We start from the raw sequence: 23,453 nt of genomic DNA on the forward strand, positions 1-23,453 counted from the left end.
CACACACACACACACACACACACACACACACACACACACACACTCCCACTTATTTGCCCAGACAATAGCTAATAGAAAAGCACTGTGAGAATTATTCCTGTGCCGTGCTGCATAGCGCTGTGTCACTGCTGCTCTCTCCAACCCCGGCACTCCTGCTCTGACATTTGTTTATTAAGGGAAAGTTTCAGTCCTTTAAGAGCCATTGCTGCTTAAAGGGAGCCTTTACTTTGAGATTATGACATAGCTTTTTAATATAACCAGTGTCATCTTGTGAAAAACACGCCAGGCAAAGCCATCCAATATGTGAACCTTCATTTTATGATTATGTTTCTTTCTTTTTTTTTGAGTTTGAAATCCTGCAGGTTTGGAGTTGTAATAGCACTTGGCTGCGAGGGCTCAAATGTTTGTTTGTTTGGCTGGTTTGGTTTTCTTTGGCCAACAGGGACTAAGGAAGTCTTGGAATGTAGCTGCGAGAGTGTCCTCGGATGGGCCATTTCTCTTATTCGCTGCTTTTTATCTACGTGTTGCACACCAGCTGAGAGAGCCTAATTTCTCACCTTCATCATCTCTGCTTCTCTTGGCCTCCTACAACGTTTGCTCCTCCAAGCATCCTCTTTGCCCTCCCCTCCTCTTCTTTTTCCTCTCATCCTTTTTTTTTTGTCAAATTTTAGAAAAGAGCGAAGCAGCCGAGAGAGGCGGCTGGTCAGCCACGGAGGCTTCGCAGAGGGCCCACAGTGGGCATTGTGTCCGAGCCCGAAACACTATTTACCGCAGCCCTCTCTGGGCTCCCTGGAAACAAAGCCAGTATTGATCCCCCAAATGAACCTGCACAGCAGTCTTTATTGTTAGATCTTTATCTATTAAAATCAGGGGAGGAGAAAAGCAGCTCTTTCAGCACATTCTTTTGCATCTGTTGGCTTATTGATTGTTTTGCCAGAGCTGTGTGCATCTTCTGGAATGCTTGGGATTAGAAAATATGGCAATGTTTATCATTTCTATCTGCACTTACAGCGTATGTAAAGAAACGTTCCCAGGTGGCAGCAGGTAGAGCAGAGACCTACTGAAAAAGTGGGGAAACAGGGCAACATTTACAAAGTACAGTAAGCAAAAGATTACCTCCAGTCAGTACTTTGACATAATTTTGACTTTCTGTTTTTATTCAGACTAAAACTTCAAAAGGCCAAGCCGCCCCTGTGCCCTCAAAGTCTAAATTTCACGCCTGTTATTTTAGCCAAAATGGCATATTGGATGATATTTGCACAGTTGGTCCCTTGAACATTTGACAGTCTTTGGACAAGGATTGTTCATTCCACCTAACAGCAGAGCCACTGTTGACACAGACTCGTAAACCTCAGGGCGCAGAGGTGGCTCGGGATTTGTAGCGCTGCATCATGGGAAGATGATTTTGGGTTGGCAGTCAAGGGGAAAAAGGCTAATGTGATCCCAGCACCTTGACAGTGAATAAACTGTGTATTGTGCCAAAAAGAGAGACGAGACTTTCTGTTTTTTGCGGCATGTTTGTTCACACGCGGTTAAGGTTATCATTCTGTCTAATATACAGTATATTTTTGCTTGTCACAAGCAATACCAATCAGTGCAGGCCATAGTGCAACACCTCTGCAATATTATGTCATCATCTTAAAGCTTTAGGCAACATGAAGGAATGCTACAACATTTAAAATGAATCTTAAAATGGGAATTTGGAGCAAAAAGCATCAGGGGGGAGATGATGGAAATGGAAAAAAAAGAAAGAAAAAAGAGGGCAATTTCTTAAAAGACGAAGCAAATTCTGTGTCTAAAATTATGCACCCAAGTAATATTTGATCCCTCAAGCTGATCATAGAGTTTGGCAATGGGACAAAGAGGTGAAGGTGTTGAAGGAAATTGCCCTATAAAAGATGAAATATGCCTTTGTGGTCCAAACTTGTGTTCAGAGCTTAAACCTGGATGTTCACTTCTAATCCCTCGACAGCCAACCTCAGTGTAACTTAATCATCTGCACTAAATTTTAATCCCATTCCTCTGCAAACAGAGGACTGAAGGTCAGAGTTTTGCATGTGAAGAAATGGCTTGTGTCTCTTTGTCTGCAGGCAACATGCTGCCTGTGTTCTGTGTGGTCGAGCACTACGAGAATCCCATGGATTTTGACAGCAAGGAGGAGCACGCTGAATTTGTCCTGGTGCGCAAGGACATGCTCTTCAACCAGCTCATCGAGATGGCCCTGCTGTCACTGGGCTACTCCCACAGCTCAGCAGCCCAGGCCAAAGGTAACCCCCTCACCCACTCTCATCATTGTCATCTCTTTCTTCTCTGATCTGACGCTCTTCTTTTATGCTTATCAGCGTCTTTTCTACAGCATTTTCAGACATGCTGGTGCTTGTGCACACACACACTCACTCAAACCTACAGACACACATACACTCTGTGACCATAATAGCTTACCGCCAGCAGATCTGAAGCCACAGTAACACAACCTGACACTGATCCCAGAAAGTCTCCCAGGGGTCATACGCTACATATTCCCACACAGAGGTATCCTCGCACTCTCACAGAGGCTAGCTGCACAGTAAAATGTTTACATGCACATTCACTTGAGTGCTCATATTGTATATATTTATATACATATACCCTCGGTGACAGTGGGTGGGAGGGGCAGGTGGAGGAAAGGGTCTGCTAATTGCACTTGAGCACACGTAGGCTGAGTGCGGCTGTTTCAAGGTGCCTCGATGCATGCTCTTTTATTATAGGCTGTCCATCACGCTGCACATACATACACATCCTAGGCCACCTTTCTCATGAGCAGTCTTCCATCTCTCTTTCTGCTGTGCGGGCTGCCACTGTTTTAAAAGCACTCTCAGGAAAAATTCCTGCGTGGTTGTTGCGATTTCAGTGAAAATTAAGGAAATAAAGAGCATTTATGGCACCGGAATGCTCCTGGGGGTATCTATGCGTGGCTTCGTTCCTACCGTACATGTTTACGGCTTTGAAATGAACAGTGAAAGCGAGCTTCGTGCTGATTTATTTGCTTCTGTGTCCATTGTTGTGCTTTTGTTTCCAAATCTGTGATTTTTTTTCATGCATTTCCACATTTTGTCCATATTTATGTGTGCCTGCATGTGTTTTGCATCATCCAGGTATGATTCAGGTGGGGAAGTGGAACCCCGTCCCACTGTCATATGTGACAGACGCACCAGACGCCACAGTGGCAGACATGCTGCAGGACGTCTACCACGTGGTCACACTTAAGATCCAGCTGCACAGGTAAGCAACCAATCCACAAGTTTGGGCACATGTGCACTGGAATATTTACAGTTGCACCAGCCCAGAATGTGTGCACATGTTCATACATATTCTTACCTGAGTGCTAACCACAAAACTGTTTTTGAAGAGAACAGTTAGTCATGATCACATTAGCATTTTCCCCCCTCTGATCTGTTGCGCTGTTTATCCATCTAGATAATTTCGATGTGAGTTTCAGCGTTTTGAAGATATATTGGTTGTAGAAATGTCTGCCTTCTCATTGGTATAATGGAAATAAATGACACATATCTTGTGGTGCAAAAATGCCAAGACAATACATAATTAAACAAAACTCAGCAGCAATATGTATTTCTGGAAATCATAACCTGGTTGCTCAAAACAGTCCACCAACCTAGCTGTGAGTAGTTTCGTGTAGGAACTATTTTCTTTTTGCTGTCTACATCCGCCACGCAAAAGATTGGTGCAGCTAGCAAACAGTACAACTCAGGCAAAGGAGATACCGTCAGTGTTTATCACACTGTTTATTACATGTGCTGGTGGTGTTTTTGTCACTAGCATAAGCCTTTTGTGTCCCTTTTAGAGAGTGACACAGTGAACGGCTGAAGTTAAAAGTGTTTGGGGGGGTTTTCTGGAAAGAGAGATGGTCAACTTTTCAAATGTGTCACAAGTCCTTCAAGTAAGCAACTTGGCAGCCATCTTGAAACACATGCGGGCACTCACTTGGGTGGTTATTTTGAAGCATTTTTGTAAATAAGCGTGATTTTCAAGACTTGTTTAAAATCAGCAGTTTCTTTCAATTACTTTTTTCTTGACTTTGTCCTAAATTAAGGCTTTTAAAAAGCTTTGTTTTTACCTTAAAAGCTCTGCTACTACTAGCTTCTTTGCTGTTGTGTGAATTGACCATGATTCAAACGGGACATCAGCTGACATCTCCCAAACTGGACAGTTCACACCAAAATCTGTTAGATAAATACCACAGCAGGCCAAATTAAAAATACATAAATTAGACCTTTTTTTAATGAACTCTCTCTTGAAAGTGTGTAATCTCAATCTCAACCTCTCAATCTCTGCTTCTAGCAATAACACATATAGCATGTGCCAGTTTACGTGTTTAATACCGAGAAAAACATTATTACTCAGACTGGCCGTTTCCAGGAAGTGGGAAAAACCCATTCATAAACCAAAAAAAACCACTGATTAATTGATCAGAACACAGATTCCGGAGAATTCGAACTCTTGGTAACAATCTAGCTTATCCATAGCTGAGAAGTGATTCTATGAAATTAACCGCTGAGTGATTTTTAACATGTTGCAGTGGAAACGTGAAATATGATAAGTAAATAACCGTTTTTAAACCAAGCTCTGCTTCAGCTCCAAAAAAACCAAATAAACGAATGTGGTCGGTGACTGCGTGGCTAAAAATGACTCACCTGAAATAGTTCCATAAATAAACCTGGCTGCAGCGGATATTTTAGGCAAAATATATTTCTTTTGAGTCTACATTGTGAATGATGAAGATGAAACCTTTACTATACTGAATACTGCTAGCTTTCTCCTGTCATTGCTCACCATATTGTATGCTAAATTATTCTCTGTAGGTGTGAGGCTTTGTCATATTTATACACACGGCAAGAGCATACAAGCATTTATAGACATGGACACAAACAGGCTCATATGCACTCATGGACACACACACACATGCGCGCGCACACAAACAGCCGACTGGCTCTGGTGTGGAGGCTTGTGCCAGCTGCACGCTAACCCAGTGTTCTGCAACCCTCTGGAGAGCTGTTTCTACTCTTTTTCTACCTCGCTCTGCCTCTTCCTTTTCTCTTCCCTCTCCTTCTGTTTCCCCCGCCACCAACACCATCACCACCCACCTCCACCAATGAAGCACTCACACACACGCACACACACACAGGCACGGCGACTGATGTGAACACGTCCACCAGCCAGACTACAGAAGGTTGTGTTTATTTCCGGCTTGCTAGCCCCTGAATGCATGGATAGCTGTCTTTCTCCGCTGCCCCCCTCTCTCTCTCTCTCTCTGCCTGTCTCTCTCTCCCACTCTCCCTCCTCTTGTTCACTTCCGTCTCCCCAGAGGCTTTCTAGCTGCTGGAGCAGTTTAAGGTGTTCTGGAAAATCCATTGTTTGTGTGTTAGAGTGTGCATGTGTATGTTTTCTTAGTAGCAGATGTGGTGTGCATCCCTTTTCTGTTCTCCTCGCTCATAACATTTCCAACACACCGGCTGACAGATTTATGGACAGGCACACACACACACAGCATCTCATGCGCCCTCATCGCTCTCTTATTCACGTCTCTAGCCAGGTTTAACGTGAAGTAATTCAGCGGTAAGTGTAATGCGAAACACACACAAAGTCACGGGAGCCCAGTTGAGTTATTCTCTGCTTCCACCCACCACGTAAATATATTTTACGTTTTCAAAACCCAGAATTCAGTCGGTGTCTCTGCAGCTCGCGATTGCAGCACAGGCGAACAGCAAAGACAGTCTGTTTGATATACAGCTTCATTTTGATTACGCCGTATATACGCAATTGTCAATATTGTTATTGGTTTGTATTTGTTTTTCTCTTTTTCTTACCCACGCCGCCAAACTCTTAAAGCCCCCCCGCCCCGACTGCAGCAGAAATCTCGCCAGTAACACCTTAAATTGTTTCGCCGAGCACAACAAGCCAGGAAGGTAGAAGTAACACGAAATAATAGTCGCCACATGCAGCTGATGTATAATTCATGCATCAATCCAGCAGATGTGTTGTATAAAGTAATTAACTAATCAGAACAATCAGGAGAGAGAGAAAAAGAGAGAGAGAGAGAATATGAAAGAGGGAGAGAGATCGAGGCAGGCAGATACAGAGAGAGAGAGAGAGAGAGACAGAGCAATCTCCAGATGCATCTGCTTGATGCGCCAAATGAAATCTGTCTGTCTTGGAGGGGCGCTTGCAGCAGGAAAAACGAGCAGGGACCCGTGTGCGTTCAGCTCGCTTTCTCTCTGGTTTCCTCTCTGTCTTTGCTGCTCTGCCTATTTGATGCAAACCAGCCAATTTATCCACGTATGCATGTATATGTTCCTCAACCGGGGTCAGGCGAAATGCTGCAAACTGTGTTTGACACCTTTGTTTTTAGGGAAAGTGATTTGCTTCCAGAATTTTCAGCTCAGCACTTGATTAGTGGGGAAATGATCAGTCGAGTTGACTGACAGAAAATTAATCAGGAGTAATGATGATAATCGAAAAAGGTTCAAGCGTCTCGTGGCTGAGGATTTGGTGCGTTTCTCTTGTTTTTAGAAAATAGAACATAACAATTTTAACATGCGATTTCAAGACATTTTGTTATGTTTTCTGACATGTGTAGGCTAAATCGAATAGCAAAAGTATTGAAATTATGCTACAATAAAATATCCACTCGCTGCAGGTGATAATGTCCACAGCTTTTACAAATATTAGGCAGTTTTAGGAGTAGACTGAAGAAAACACCTATCTCGACTCTTAAATTTTTCTAATGCTTTTATGTTGTACACGCTGGATACTGTGCACTTATCATTTTCAGTGGGGTAGAATTGTATACTCACTAGATATGTCATTTACAACATTTCACTGCAATTGTCTGCGTTTTGTATTAGTACACAATAGTAATTTCTTCGAATGAAAATTTCACACAAAACAATGCCAACACGTTCAGTGTGTGGAAAAAAGTAGGAAAAAAGCTTCTACTCTTAGCTAGCCAGTATTAACATCACGACACCTGCTGACCCTTTCCAAAAGCTGCAGATTGTTTGGTTTTCCCTCCGTCTGGCAACCTCTAAGAGTAAGATGTGGACAGTGTTTCACACCCAGCTTTTTGACTGTTACACTTGAAATATCAAATGTAAATGTGAAAATATGTGATTTAAGATGCAGCGAGATTTTTAAGGTCTATGATGTTGGATTGAAGTTGCACAAAAATACCTCTATAGTTCAATGTGTAATACACATGTGTAATGTCTATACTCAGTTGCAAGATTGTGAATTTTAGCATTTCATTGAAGATCCCATCAAAGCTGCTGCCTTCCTGTCTCAGTCTCCGTTCCATCTGAATTTGTTTTCATGCTCTACTCTTTCCCCCCTTCTCCTTTCTATCCCTGTCTGTCCTTTCCTCACACTCATTCCTTTCTTCTTCTCCCCATCCTTATCCTCCCTGTCACCCTCCACCCCAAATCCCTGTGTGTCTCCTCTCTCTTCACAGTTGTCCTAAGCTGGAGGACCTGCCGCCCGAGCAATGGAGCCACTCTACAGTAAGAAACGCCCTCAAGGAGTTACTCAAAGACATGAATCAGAGCTCTCTGGCTAAAGAATGTCCTTTATCACAGGTGCTGAAGACCAAACTGCTTATTCCAAAAAAAAAGACAAAAAACAAAACAAAAAGCCCAACCCTACACCCTTCTATCATACCGCACAACTAAACAAACACCACTGTGTCCATCACCTCCGTGTTTTATCTTTAACTTATCAAATGCCGTGAGTTTGATCACATGGGAAAGAGAATCAGCATAGAAAATCCAAATCAATGGCTATTGTTATTTGTTTGCCTCTTGATTTTTTTTTTGTTTGTTTCTTTTACCACCCACGACACACACACACACACACACACACAGGCTCGTATGTACCAGCAGCCAAAAAGCAGAGGTGTTGTTGAACGTATGGTTATTGTGAGATAAACACTGGCCTGGGCCCAGAACGATCTGGATGCTTTTTGTTCTTTTCTCATTTGATTCACTCTCAACATTTCAGGCTGGAGGTATGTTTAGGTTTTATATTCTGTGTCTTTCTTTTCCTCTTTTTTTTTTTTTTTTTTGTCGGCTGGGAGGTTGGATAGAAAGCACTAGTGCAGATATTGTATTAACAGGCGGTGTAGTCAGTATATCACAGAGGCAGCTCTGGAGTGAATGGAATGAAATGGCAGTATATCTCTCACAGGGGCCAATAATGTGCGTGTGTGAGGGAGTTACAGCACAAGGAGATATGTGTGCACCTGTGTGTATTTGCTTGTATATCAATGTGCAGAGCGCATATGCGAAATTGCTATTTGCGTTTTGCATGCGTGTGTGTATTCACATCGGAGCGTGTGCGTAGGTGCCTTCAGTATGAAGCCAGCTCTCCTCCTAGGCCACCGTATGGTCACCTGGAGACCCTCATTTGCGTTGTGTGCGAACGCGTGCGAGTGAGCTGCTGCTCTCGGTGTGTGTTCGTGCGTGTGTGTGTGTCTGTTTAGCCGGGCATGAGCAGTGCGCTGATGATGTAAAGAGTCCCTGGGTGGCGTTCAGGCGGAGCCCAGCCCGGTCTGGTAATCACCCTGTTTACGGTCCATATGTGAAGACGGCTCAGAAGAGAGCACACGCTAGCTCAGAGGATTTACCACACAAGCACACACACTCCTGCTCAGACACATTTTTGCTATATTGACATACACACCAGTCTCAAATTAAACTGAAGATTGTTTTTGGTTTGCAGAGAGGACGAGCTGCAGACCTGAAATTATCTGATCTTTTTTTCTTTGTGAATATCTTATGTATTTTACAAGCCAGTCTGGATTTCAGCGGCAACATTTAAATGGCAGCGTCCTTTGTAGATTTATGGCAGCTACAGTCAAAATGTAAGGCAGCGAGCTTAAAAAGAATAATCCAGTTTTTAAGTTTTCGTGTAACTTGGCAGCTTTGCCGTGTTGCTGCTTGATAATCTGATGATCTCCTCGCATGTATCTCTATCTGCCTCACTGAAACATGGCTGCCACGATGGTGTTTGACATCTGTTACTCTGTGGGGTTGCATGTGGCCAGTTACACCCATGGAGCGGCAGTTTGCTCCTCCTAAACCCGATTGGTTTACGACCGTGGTCATCCGCACGTTGCTTCGATACACGGACTCCCTGCCTTGCGAGCGGTGATGTCACCGCCTGTGTGCAGTCTCATGAGAAGGTGAGAAGCCAGGAAGCATTTGGCCCACCCGCTGAGATTTCTGAGTTGACAGAAAAAAAAAGGAGAGAGAAATGAGTGGGAGGAGAAAGGGGCGTTGCAGGAGGGAGCAGAAGATTGGCACCTTTTTAGGATTAGTGTTTCCTTGATATTCTTCTGCGTAATCCCAGACCGAAAAGAGAGGTTAACAGATGAGAGAATCGCAGCGAGTGAGTGAAAGAGAATTAGCCCACCTCTGAACAGGGCTCTGAAGAGAGACAGGGGTGGGGGGTAGAGGAGGAGAGGGAGCAGAGCAGCGAGGGGAGGGCGGTGGGGCGTTATTTTGTGAAATGCTTCTTTTGTCCGGGGCCTTGTCAAACATTTAGTTTCATTCTTTTGTAGCGGAGAGTCATGCTTTGTGTGTTCGGCCTACAAATGGCTCGAGGAAACTCAAGAGAATGCAGTGTTCACTAATGCCTGTTGTCATTCTGCTACAGGAACTGTTTCTGACCCGTGCGAAATACGAAGCACGCTTCAGGATTCACAGTTCATAGCTGGGAGAGGCATCTGCAAAATACAACTTCTCCCTCAATCAGGCTGATTTTGTTTTCTGAGGTTGCTACCAAGCTTAGCATCCCCCTTGCCCATATTCTCAGAAACTATGGCAACAAATGAGATTTCCCCCCCACGCCCCCCACCATCGCCACCACCTCACCCCACTCTTTCCCATTGCCACCACTACCTCTTCTTGCCCACCCCCTGTTCACTCTCGCTGGGCGGCCCCTGATGCACCAGCTGCTGCGTTGTGTAGCAGCAAATAGTCATCAAAATGCCATCTTTTGCAGGCCTTCACCACCTCGGCTGCCACAGGCATAACCTGGCTGCCAGTGCGTGTGTGTGTGTTAGAATGAAGGAAGGGGAGGGGTCATCCCAGTTGAGGTGGATATGTGCCATAATTGAGCTCTGTTAGATGTTGGCGAGAGACGAGGCGCAGTGTTGCAAATGGGATGCGCTTTTTTCCCCAGCTGATTCAAGACATCAGGCTAAGTTGGAATGCGTGTTGGTGTTTAATTGTGTATGTGCTTGTGTGAGTTTGTGTAACAGCACCATGTGTGTTTGTCTGCAGGGGTTGTACTCTGTATGTGTGTGTGTGTGTGTGTGTTTGCCAGTGTGTATATACCACACTCTAACACTAGCAGCTGGGTTCCTACAGTACCTGCCTGCTGCACTGCTATTTTCTTACACACACACACACACACACACACACACACACTCTTTCCTCGCTCTTCCTGTCTCCCATGTTGGGGAGTGGAATAGATGTTGGGGACCGATAGTAGCCCAGTGCCACTTCCTGGTCTTGCTGATAAGCTCTCTGTGCTGCAGATGGCTATCACTTAAAGGGTCCACACACATGCTCATGCACAGAGACACACCCGCAAACTCTCACACACACACAAACGCAGTCATGCTACCTGTTGACAAGCCCTAGCACAGCCCTCCCGCTGGCACCGCAGTGGCAGCAGAGGCTCTGGTTATCTGCTTGATTTCACTTAGTGCGTATGCATGTGTGTGTGACAGAGCGGTGGGGAGAGGGAGAGAATAGGTGTGTGTGTGTTGTTTCGTTCTCACATACACACAGGGCCCCCTGTGAGAGGTAGAGTGATGTATTGAGGGAGAGGGCTGATTAATGAGGAGCGTTTATTAGAACATCTGTGTCAAAGATGGCGGAGAAAGAGGGAGCGAGAGAGATAGGGGAGAAAGACGGGAAGTGAGGGAGAAAAAAGCACACCGTCTTTTGCAGGCCTCCTGTTTGTTGCCTGGAGCCGCCTAAGCCCAGATATACTGTAAATAAAAGATGCCAGGCTGGAGGAGAGGAGTTCATTATCCCCCTGACTTAAAGGCGAATTCTTCTTACGTTTTAAATACGTGGTTTGCAGATGGATCTTTGGGTGGGGACGTGGAGTTGGAGAGAGATTGTCAATGTAGGACCAGAGAATTTTGAACTTGCAGCTACTATTTCCTAATACCAGTATTGTATAAAAATGAGTCAGTTCATGCATAAAAGTGTGACCCATTAAACCGAACCTGAACTCCGTCAGCGCTTCCGTTGAATGAAGGCTTTTCAATATATTGATAAAAGACTGCTTTGTTGTAGCGTACAAGTCCAAATGCAGACCTTTTCACCCTCCTGTTTTTCATCATGCCGGGATGATGCACCGCAGCATGGTTGGCACAAGTTCTCACCCAGCTGCACGAATGTGACTCGCCTCAGCTGCCTGAATTTGCCTTTAAAGAAAAAGAAAGAAAGAAATATTAATAATAATAAGCAGCTGAATGTTGAACTTGACTCCACCTGGTACAAGCAGGTATAGTAGTAATTGTGTGTGTGATAGTTGGTGTCTTTTGTCATTTCCATGACACAAAATTCGATGTCTTCCTAAACATGTAATTGCTTCTTTTCCAACCTCGGCTGGGTTTTAATATTACTGAACCAAGACTTGGCTAGCACAGAGCTCTAGCTTTTATAACGTCTCCTGTGTGGTATTCTCTGTCTCAAACAGAGGAATGGAAAATATTCCTCATGTAAATCTTTTAGGAGGAAGCTGGTTAAAATTGTGCCTTACCTGCTGCTTTTTTTTTTTAACAAAAGGAACCTGTGTCTGTCTTGTTTCTTTTGGGTGGCTCGTTCCTGCCATGTCTAAAGTTTTCGGTGCGTCACACTTAGCTGCAGCGCTGCTGTATAAGGTGCGGCGTACGGCTTTAATCCGGAGGTCAGGAGTTCAGAGTTTGATCGACCTTTTTGATGGCACAGCTGTCACCCTTTAACCTCCTTTTGTGGTGAAAAGCTGGAGCCAGAGAACCAGAATCATCCTGTGGCTGTTCATTTCTGCTCACACTGCCATGCTACTCTGCCAGAAGGTTCCCCCCACCATCCTCCAAGCGCATATATTATAGAAAATGATAAAGATGGCATACCTATAATTTGAAAACAGATGGTTTGGTTCTTTTGAATATTTATAACAATCAAAAACAATTTCTCCTGTGCCAACCTCGCTATTCACCCGGAGGCCGGCAAGGTGTTAAAACATTCATTTTAATGAAACTGGATGGGAAAGAGGAAAAAAAACAGCTCTTTGTTTTTCCCAGGCGAAGGAGAGCGGTTGAAGTAAATGTTGAGAGGGCAAAGAGGCGACTGTATAGGGGGGAGATGGGAGCACGTACGCATCGGAGAACGACATGCTCGGTGCGGCCCCCAATCTGCTCGAAGTCGTTGTCTTTAACAGATTGTATAAATAAAGAGCCGCAAAATAAAAGAGGTTTATCTGTTTACATCGCCGAGCTCCCCAGGTGCTGATATTCAATAAGCAGCTATCTTCTTTTCCTTTCAAAGGTAAATATCTTTCCCACTGCATGCTCATGGAGTGAGCAGATGTAGAGCTCAGGTGACCTTATAAGTGACCCAAAAAGTTCAGACAAACTCATCGGCATTTGATAAAAAAAATAAAAGTAATTGATTAATTAATAAGAGATAAATCCCCTTCTTTGGTTTAATTTGTTTTACCTGTAGAAGAAAACAATCTCAGATTTCTGCATGTCTGATACTTTTCAGTTAGCTTTTTTCCCCTGGTACTGGGTTTTACTCGATCCCTATATTTTATTTGTTTTGACAAGCTACAGTGTTACTGCATGTTTCACAAGCTTTACTATTATGTCTGCATTTTCCACAATGAGAATCTAAAGTCTCTCTCTCGTTTTCTCTCCCTCTCCCTCAATCAATCTCTCTCTTTCAGAGTATGATTTCCTCCATTGTGAACAGCACTTACTATGCAAATGTGTCGGCGGCGAAGTGTCAGGAATTTGGGCGCTGGTATAAACATTTCAAGAAGACAAAAGATATGATGGGTAAGCAAAACGGAGGGGCGCAAAGTATGGCGCTCACACTTTTGTCTCTTTGCACACACATTCTCTCTCTCACACACACACACACACACACACACACACACCAGTCACCATTGCAATATGTTCCCTAACCAACCGTCTCTTTGTCTTCCTGCTGTTGCATGAAGCAGAAATACATTTTTATTTTGTTGTCTAATAATTTAAGCTCACTGCAGGCAGTGTTACAGTTACACACAGTGTTAACTTTGCTTCATCCATTATTGCTTTAACTAACACTAATGCAAGAGCCAAAGTGACCCAAGATGTTTTGTTTTTTGTTTGTGTGTGTGTGAGTGAACAAAGTATGACAAGTATGACTTCAGCCGGCCTAGTCTAAAATTCAATTAGATTTTCTTATCAAACTTCTACCAACACGTGCTTTATATAATCGCAGAAAAATCCCCTTTGACCTGCCAGGAAATGAGGTTATATAATAGCAGTAGCACCCAAGCTGCAGATAGCACGCCGATATATTTTTATGTCTTTTGATTCAGCAGAACAGCGCTCTGTTGTGAGCTGGTTTAATGCTGAGATATTAGCTTTACCAATCTGTTGAACATTATCTTTTTTCTTTACCAGTGTGCTGCTGCTGCTGCTCGCAGTGATGATAGACACAGATATTATATCAAAATGTTTTCACAGCCTTCCATGCAAATAGTGTGTTGTGATCATATCTTATCTGATGTTTTTTTTCCCCCCTCCATCAGTTAAAGTAGCAACATACACTGGGAACTTTATTTACTCGAGACCTGCTGTACTTTAGTACTCTCTTGCATACACCTACACATTTTCTGTCACAGTTGTTTTCTTTTTGGTTTTATGTTCCTTAAAAGTGGAAGCGCTGCAGCTGCCAGTCCGGCCTCAGTTTTAAATGCTGATGTTTTAAATGTCATATTTCTGCTTAGCTGGAGTGGGAGAGACAAATTGTAGAAAGCCTTAACCCTGTCTTTCTTTCCTCACAACTCTGCAATGTGTGTGTGTGTGTGTGTGTGTGTGTGTGTGTGTGTGTGTGTGTGTGTGTGTGTGTGTGTGTGCGCCTCGCTATTTGACTATTCAGGCATGCGTCAACCCTCCCAGCTGGAGGGGTACCTGGGGACGTGTGTCCTCCGTGAGAGCCCACGTGCCAATGCACTAGGTATGTTGCAACATGGGCACACACACAAATACTCACACACACACACTGTAGAGGACTTTGCTTTGGCATTAATTAATTGTGCGGAAACTCAGTATAGCATTACTTACGGTGATGTCAAACCTGATCCTTACAGCCTTTCTCCTTGTTTGTACCTGTTTCTTGTAATGAGATTATACAGATTAATACACAAAGATAAACACACAGTCACTTTTTGAGAAACTTTCCTTTATACTCAGACTGTGACCTTAACTGCCGTTAACAACCAGACTTTCCAAAAACTGAATCACAATTATAATCTTGATCCAAAAACCAACAACAGTCATTTTAAAGTCACAATTAAAACAAAAAAAAAATCGCTCTGTTAACTTTAACCCACAGGCTACACGTGGAAATCTCCATCTCAGTCACAACTAAACTTAGAGTTCCTTTACAATTTGAGAATCAATCTAAATGATTTATGCTTGTCTTTTAAAAAAAAGCAATAATTACTACACAGTTGTGTTTTTTCTTTGTATGATACTCTCTGAGGACTTCGAATCCTGATAAGAACCTAACCACAGATGTGTACGCACACAGAGAAGCAGCGATAGCATCTCAGGATGTACTCGTACACACTCAGATAAACTCACACGCGCGCACGCCATGTTAGCCAAACCTCAGAAGCAAAAACTTTGGCACATGAGCCTCAGGTGCCCACCACATGCCCGTGGCAAAACCTCCTGCCCCAGTCCAACCTCAGTATTTATGATGGGCTGTTGTATGTGGCCACAAATGGCAGCAAGAGAAAAAACACTGGTGAACTGCCAAGCATGAAGGCTGCGAGAGAGAGAGGGGCGGGGGGCACAGCAACCCTTTGTGTTTTGAAAGCAGTGTCTTATGTGACTCTAAATTCACTTCAGCACATCATGTTCAGTGAGTAGCTTTAGCCTGAAGTCAAGGGGAACAAGTACCTGGTCACAGGTACTCTCTGTCAGCTGAAGTGGGTGCCAGCGAGTGAGCGCAGGGAAGGAAACAGGAGCAGGAGTTGGGTCAGTGTCTCTCTCTCTTTCTCGTTCCCTCATTCTCTCGCTCTCTCTCTCACTCCCAGTCACAAACACACACTCCCTCCCTCCCTCAGCCCACATCCCATTCCCATTGTGTGTTTAATCCGGGGCTCTTTTGTGGCAGGATTCCACACGAGGACTCCCGCTTCTGTGGCAGCCTTTTTCTCCCAGGGCCTGCCATGCTCTTCTGTCACCCCTTCTCTTTTCAATTTGCATGGAAATGCCTCCATGTGCCTGTGTGTTTGTGTGTTGCGAGTATGCCCCCCAGCAGTCTGTGTGAGCGAGCATATGCGCACTACGCACATACACACATTCACATATGAGTGAAAAGGCACACCATACCATCAGAGCCAGGGAATGCCAGGGATTATGGAAAGAGATGTGATTATTACCAAGATTTTTATTTTTTGTTGCCCCCCCCCCTCCACATCATTTGTTTTCGACAAACACTCAATAGACCCGTCTTGGCCGGGTGTTTTGTGCTTGCTGACAGTTAAGAAACAGGCAGCTCAAACACACGATTATTGTGGGTATTTTTGGAAAACATCCATGCACTTAATCTTTCATCTGCTGAAAAATTCAGCTTGTTGAAGACCCCCCCCCAAAACCACCCCTTCCCTTAACAGCAATTTATGCTTTTCACATTCTCATACGATGCTTTTCTGTGGGATGTGGAGGCCGCAGCACACTTCTGAGGTGTTAATGTTGCCATCCGTATGAATTCTTAAATACTGCCCCCTCACTCACTCGGCATAGTACATGCAAAGAGCCTCAGCATATGTGAATTCCTTAAAGAGAGGCGGTAACCTGAAAACATTCAGCTGCTCCAAATGCTCATTCACTTCGTTGTGGGTAGCACTTTAAATGTTAAATCATTGTTTTCATCCTCTAAGCACATAATTTAAACCTGTCTTAAAATATTCCCCAGCAGCCATTATGGACTTAAAGATTCCCAAAGCAAGAGATGCTGCAAAAATCTCCAAAATGCCATTAAATGACGGCACATAGAATTTTTTTTTTCTCACAGACAGTTCGAGTCAAAACCGTTTCAGTATTTCAAACAGGGCAGTTCCTCAGGTTACTCGTTCTGTCCTCCAATGTACCCCTCCTTTCTCTCTTCGCTGTTCCAAACATTTTATATTTAAACCATCCTCCCCTAAATATGTCATATTGGCTAGCTTGTGTTCCTTATTTTAGAATTAAGGATGCAAAGAGAGAATCAGATTTAGCTGTATTGCTTCTGCCTCTGTGCATGCACATACACACAAACACGCACATATCATTTCTGTACCTACACACACACACAAGAATTTTTTTTTTCACATGATGAGGCCACAGACATTCTGTACTTAATTTCGAAGGCATGGTTAGTGGAAGACACAGGTCAAACACAATGAGGCTCTTTTATCTGCGTTTCCATCTTTTTCGTTTTTCTCTTTTTTTTACCCGGTCATTGGCAGGGAGGAAGAGGCCAGTGGAGAGTTCTGGTTAGGGGGAAGATTCTAACCTCCCGTTGCTTTTCGTTGGTTTCTTAGATATGTGCGAGCTTCACAAATGAATTCCCTTCTCATATAATGTAAACAGGAATGTAAGCTGACAGGCTTAGATTGACTCGAGGCAAACATTTGATCTGATGCAGGCCGGGTCTGTTTCATTTCTTCTGATTAGAGAGTATGACTATGGTGCCATTAAACTGATGTTCATGATTGTTAGATGGCTATCTGCTAGTTTTTCTTTTTACGTCATTCTCCGCGCCTGTTTTTTCCTCCTCTGTTTTCTTTGTGCAATTTAAGCCAATCATTTGTTCGTGTCTATTTTTCTTTGTCTTTCTCCAGCGGAAATGGACGGCTTGTCCGACCTCTCCCCACCTGGCTCTAACCACAACCACAACCACCTGAGTTTTTCCCAGCAGCAGCAGCCGATCCCCGGCAGCACAGCGGAGCAGACTCCTTCGTCGCCGGTGCCGCCGCTGCCTCATGCTCCGCCGCCGCACGGTGGTCAAACGGGAGGCCGACAGCCCCAGCTCCCCGGTCTGCATCACCCGGGCTTGGTGTCCACACCCATCAGTCCCCAGCTGGTCAACCAGCAGCTTGTGATGGCACAGATCCTCAACCAGCAGTATGCAGTGAACCGGCTGCTGGCGCAGCAATCCCTGTCACAGCAGTACCTCAACCACCCACCTGTCAACCGCAGCTCCCACACCAAGCCTCTGGAGCCACAGGTGGCATCGAACACAGAGGTTTCCTCTGAGATTTACCAGTGGGTGAGGGACGAGCTAAAACGGGCCGGCATCTCACAGGCTGTCTTTGCCCGTGTGGCCTTCAACAGAACACAGGTGAGGAGATCGAATTGTAACAGAACTGACCTCAATCAGTGGGTTATATTTAAACTGGAAGAAAATTGTAAAAAACATACTGCATCTGCCTACATCATACAGTCTTCATTCATTTTTTATCAATACTGTGTATATTCAGATGTTAATAAAGTATTTAAAATATGGAAAAGGTACCTTTACATCCCCTTAAAGTTCTTTAGTTGTAAAATCAAGTGGCACCGGTGAAATTCAGCCAAATACTCCCAACCAAAATCAAACCAAAAACATCAGCTTTTATCTCCCGTAGTAACACATCAAGTGTATATCTTACAACAACATCCTGTTTGAAAAGGAAGCGTATCACATTATCATTTCTACAATTTCACGAGATCTCTCTCGCTATGAAATGTTAGGAAAGGCTTCTGTATGAATCCACTGCTTATTCATAATTCTCACACACTCCAGTAGTCTAGCACCTCTGCTTCACTTGAAGACAGCTGGCAGGCTGCCATGTGAAAGACCCAGGTTCGGTCATGGCATCCGTTCTCTCTCTGCCAAAAATATGTGGTTTCACTGCAGAGTCAGAGGCCTAACAGACATATCAACAGACACACAGATGGCAGCGTTAAAGCCTTAAGACGTACTATCTGTGTTGGGGGGTTGACAACAAATCTCATTACCTCTCCATTTTCTTTGAAGTTCTATATGTGAAAAAGAAAAGGGGGGAAAAAGAGCGATAAGGATCTATTGGAGTTAGAACGTACAGCAACAAAAATTATGTGAGTGTTTGTGTTACTTACTCAGACAGTGGTGGTTTTGTGCAGCATGGCAGGCTCCCACACAAATAGAGCCTTATCGGTGGCTGATGTTAGGAATTAGTCCAACGTGCCTTCGGAGGATTATTTATTAGGTTTGTGTTTCTTCACAAAGTCTGCATTAATAAAAGGACAGGGGAGGGAGGTGTTGATTAGCAGGGTGAAGAGGCCTCTGTCAGTGCAGGAGGTGGATCAAAGGAGCAGAGGTTGCTTTTTTTTTAATGGGGTGGAAACTACTCAACCCAAAGAGACAGATAGAAATGGTTGATGGTGAAAACTGATAAGCATGTTCACACTGAAGAATGCAAACAGACACACACAGAGTTCAAGCATAAAAAGGATATACTGCTAATCTGTCCTCTGACAATGTGTATCCATCAAGTACACAGTCACACCAATAAAAATGTGTGGTTTGTTCACACATGTCTGCATACCACAGACCTGCATATTTTAAACATGACATATATGGCTGCATATATTTTAATAGTCACCGAAGAAACACCGCCAATCGCATATTGCAGTTCTGATCATTAGCCCGAGAGGACTCGAATGCTTTAAAAATAAATAAATAAAGGCACAAATCTGTTTTTACCATCACTTTGTTTTATTACCAAATCACACGTATTGATGGTGAGAGAAGCGGAGCGATGGTTTGCACAGTGTGTGGCCAAGAGCTGATGAAAAGGCCCAATCACACGTCTCTGATAATGGAGTCATCGCCGTCTCATAATGATGGAATTGAGCGCTATTGAAAAGTAAACAGAGGATACACTGATTGCCCGCTGAACAAGACAAGATGTTTCAGGCGAGTAGCTCCGCTCTTATCCAAAGCAGTACACGACTCAAAGAATATGTCCAAGATGTGCTAAATACCACCCATGTGCGATGGGTTCAGAGGCCACACACAAGTTTCAGTAAAGTGGGTTTTTTTCCCGTCATCTCCACAAATGATCATGGATGAAGTGCTTTAGACTGACAGAACAGTATTGTTGTACTTCCAGACAAAAGCCCTGCAGAGAGTCATGAGGATATGATGGGATGATTTTATAACATTAATAATGGACTGCTCTCTGTAGACAAAGCTCCTGCAAGTCTGTGAGAGGTGGAGACTCTCATATAATCAGTTGACTCAGAAAAGAAAGCGTGTGTGAGAGCATCACAGCTCCATTGTCATTAGAGTCTCCATTTACACTTTACTGTCTTACTTAAGAACCCTCTAATGTGATTATTCTCCTTATTGGTTACCACCGTGACCCCTGCTTCACATCTATTTCCCGCTCTGGGAGCCTCTTACTCTCTCTTCCTCTTTCACTTTTCTTTGATGCTGCTCTCCGTCCACTGCTCTTTTGGCACCTTCTCGTTTCTTTTTCTTTTTTTCTTTTTTTAAATATATATACTAAATGTGGTTTCATCATGTAGGGCTTACTGTCTGAGATCCTGCGTAAGGAGGAAGATCCCAAGACGGCGTCCCAGTCGCTACTGGTCAACCTGCGCGCCATGCAGAACTTCCTGCAGCTGCCGGAGGCCGAACGTGACCGCATCTATCAGGAGGAGCGGGAGCGCAGCCTCACGGCCGCCTCTGCAATGGGCTCCGCTCCGCTCATCAGCACCCCATCCAGCCGACCTGTACAGGTAAATTATTGTTTCTGTGGATGCTCTTCTGTGGTTATACAGCATGTTGTAATAACCTAAAAAAAACTTGCTTAAGTAGAACAGGCCCCTGCTGCTTATAGTGGATGCTGGGGTGGTGGATGGGTTCAACCAGCAGACACACATGCAAAGTTATGGAGCTTAAATACGCCACCAAATTAGGACGGTGAACTTGACATATGATGTGAGATGAGGCTGTGCTCCACTGGTAGCAGAAGTGTGATGGATAAAACACAAAGCATCAGCAGTTGTAGTAAATACTTTGTCAACTTTGGGACCCAAAAATCATGTAGTATTGCCAACCGAACCCAGATGTTTATTGCCATTACCCTGCTTATTAAACTCCACAACTATTCTGTTGTGTGGCCAACTCAAAGAAAACCCTTTCTGCTCCGAGTCAGAGTAATCTGAAATGAAGTGACAGTTCTTTAAAGTCCTGTGGCTGACAAAAAGCAAAGAAAATCTACTTTCTACACGGTTATAGTTTTCAGTGTGCACGCAACACTCAGGGCTGATAAATCTACATTTCTACCCCATAAAACGACATATCTGAAGGGATCTGTTCCTTTGAACTGTTGAGCCAGCTCTGCCGAGATGTTGTTGGTATTTCATGAATGTGTTTACACGCAGTGAGCAACGGGTAAAGGTATGCATGCGTGAGAGCAGGTTGGATTGAGCTGAGAATGTCTGTCCGTCCGTCTTTGTGTTGGGATCACAGACAGACAGACAGACGTGTGAATCAAACCTCGTGACGCGGGCGCTTTTTTAGAGGTGCTGCAAACCACACAAGGTCAAACAAAACGCTATTTCCTTTTTCTTTCTTCTTCAGAAGATTCAGTCAGTTGGTATAAAACATTTGCGCGATGTTAAATATTTATACTGTACAAACACAGGCACCTCATGCACTCATTAGCACACTCTGTTTTCTGGGACAACAACAAGCGTGTGTACAAGAACAACCCCAACACATTGTTTCGTTGCATACTTCACATTCCCCTCTATTGTATCAGCCTCTCCAGAAACACATGGAACAAATAAAAGTCTGTCAGTGGTAAAGAGAACATACTTTACATTCTTCCTGCATGTAAATGAGTTGTGCATCATCCCCGCCCTCACCACACAGGTGAGAATGGTGCACAAATGATGGATAATTTTTTGTGCTAATTTTGACCTTTTACCATGCATTAGGCAGCATTAACAGCCCTCCCATTTCAAAAAAATAAAGCTCACTCGGTGATGACAAGCTCTGTGAAAGATCAAACATCGTTTAGTCAGTGCGTCTTTCAAAATCGCTTCGTACCACAGCACAACTTTGTACCCTCGCCGCAAATCAGTGTCCCTCATTTGAAAGGTATGTGGCAACTTTCTACCACTTAAGCCCATTTGAAGTGCGGTCAGCTGCATTTGGGAGGTGAGAGGGCCAGACAAAGGCTTCTTCTGTCCTGTCTCCGGTGAAAATTTGGCTTTTATTTAGGTGCGGAGGAGAGTGAGATAGAAGCCCCAGCCCACCCATCTTAAAAATCAATCTTCCCTCTGAAAAGGCTCAGCGTGGTGGCAGTGGCCGGCTGAAAAGAAAGAGTCGTACTGTGAAGCAGCGGTGCTGAACTTAAAGCAGGAGCATTTTGCAGTTCACGGCTCATCTTTACAATCTCAGGCTGTGCCGGCACAGGACGGGAACTCAAAGCAGCAGAGTGAACTATCGCACAGGAATTTATTGATGTAAAAAAAGGAAAATAAAAGAAGGTTTTGGCAAAATAATCTGCTTCTAGTGTTCCTGTTAGTGTCCTTAAAGCCAAGGCAGGAACGTGGAACTATGAAGTGCCTGTTAAGTTCATATCAGGCTTATCTTAGCATATCTGCAGTGAGCTCACAGAGCTGCAGAGGCACATAACGAAACAAAATAAAACAGAAATAAATCTCCAAGGCGGAGAATAAAGGCAGTGGCTACAGCATGGTGTAGAAAATTCAAATCCTGCTTTCTGATTTTTATTTTCACATCACTCAAAATACTGTTGGCACATCAGTACAATATCTCAAGGCCTAATATGCTTCACCTGTATGACTTAAACCAATTGACATTTATCATATAGACCTGTTTTCTGTCCTTCCTCTCACGCGCACACACAGATTTGCACACTCATACACCTGGCCATCTGCCAGCCTCTCCTATGAAGCAATGCGGTGTGAATTTAAGCACATAAATCAGACAGGGTGGCAATTGAGCCTGAGACAGAGGAGGGTTTTTATTGGCCTCATAAAAACAGATGCAGAGGTATGTTTCTCTCACATGTACCGATGGCTCGGCTCGACTCTCCCAAAGCCAGTTAGTGCATGTCTCTGCCTTAACAATTTGCTTGACACGGTACCCTCCTGCTCCCGCTGACAAGCCCGTGTCGAGCTGTCATAAAACAGGATAAAAGGCCCAGAAATTCTCAGACATTCCACTTTCACCACAAATTTCAGAGATTGTTTTTTAACACATAAAGGAGCTCGTATTAGGTGTCTAGACAAATACTTGAATATATATGTTTTTTGATCACCAGTTCCATCGTGAGATGGTAGCTGTTGGTGTTATTATGGTTTATTTGAATGCCATTTACTTGTACCCACACCCAACCCTGTCGATGGTTCCTTTCAAAAAGACTCGTATGGAATGATTCATATGCTAATGGTTCTTGGGTAATGCTTTTATTAGGATACTTGTTACCTTGTCAAAGGATTTTCGTCAAGATGCAACAAGCCGCTGAATGAAGATGATTTGATTTCACTTGACTTACATTTATTTTTTAATCACCGGCTTGACATAAGAATAATAACGTTTCACACAACACATCTAAGTGTTTTTGAGCAAAGTAAGGCTGGCGCTGTGTGTGGGTGAAATCTACACTCGAGCGCGCGGGTGTGTGTGTAAGAGTTGGCTGCATGCATGATCATGTGTTCAGACAGATTCCCTTTATTATTATTTTTTCTTATGTGAGCCTGAACAAATATGGTTGTGTTGTGTTCTAGCCCCGAAGGGAAGACTGTAACAGCGTAAGGCCGGAGGATTGGAATCCCCGAATCCCTGTGGGCATTTCACCTGTGAGCAAACAACTTCACCCCTTCACTTCCCCAACCCCAGCACTGCCAACTGAGCAGATACATTCTCATTGAAAATACAAGTCACTCTCATTGACAACAATATCCCTATGTCAGTGCAATTTTAGTGTTTTCTATGTTTATGAAGCTGGAAAGTTATTTTTCAAGCGCGAGGCAAATATTAATTTCTCTGTCTATCAGCGCAAAGTGTTATCAGAAAGTCTGGAACAATAAAGTTAAATTACATTACATTACTCTGTTGCAGTATTTA

General features: G+C 43.8%; 1 protein-coding gene across 4 annotated transcripts in view; it reads left to right on the top strand.

Moving 5' to 3' along the window:
* Window positions 1-23,453, top strand: part of satb1b (SATB homeobox 1b) — a 60,485-nt gene that overhangs the window by 14,726 nt on the left and 22,306 nt on the right. For 3 of the 4 annotated variants that reach the window (XM_026183864.1, XM_026183866.1, XM_026183865.1), the window contains exons 3-10: window positions 2,091-2,267; window positions 3,135-3,261; window positions 7,505-7,628; window positions 13,000-13,111; window positions 14,205-14,282; window positions 17,161-17,660; window positions 19,874-20,086; window positions 23,114-23,185. In XM_026183864.1, coding sequence (XP_026039649.1) covers window positions 2,091-2,267; window positions 3,135-3,261; window positions 7,505-7,628; window positions 13,000-13,111; window positions 14,205-14,282; window positions 17,161-17,660; window positions 19,874-20,086; window positions 23,114-23,185 — 1,403 coding nt within the window. The remainder of the gene's footprint in view (window positions 1-2,090; window positions 2,268-3,134; window positions 3,262-7,504; window positions 7,629-12,999; window positions 13,112-14,204; window positions 14,283-17,160; window positions 17,661-19,873; window positions 20,087-23,113; window positions 23,186-23,453) is intronic. The other variant, XM_026183867.1, reaches the window with a different exon arrangement.

Source organism: Astatotilapia calliptera, chromosome 11 (assembly GCF_900246225.1).
Source record: "Astatotilapia calliptera chromosome 11, fAstCal1.2, whole genome shotgun sequence".
In the NCBI taxonomy this organism is placed as follows: Eukaryota; Metazoa; Chordata; class Actinopteri; order Cichliformes; family Cichlidae; genus Astatotilapia; species Astatotilapia calliptera.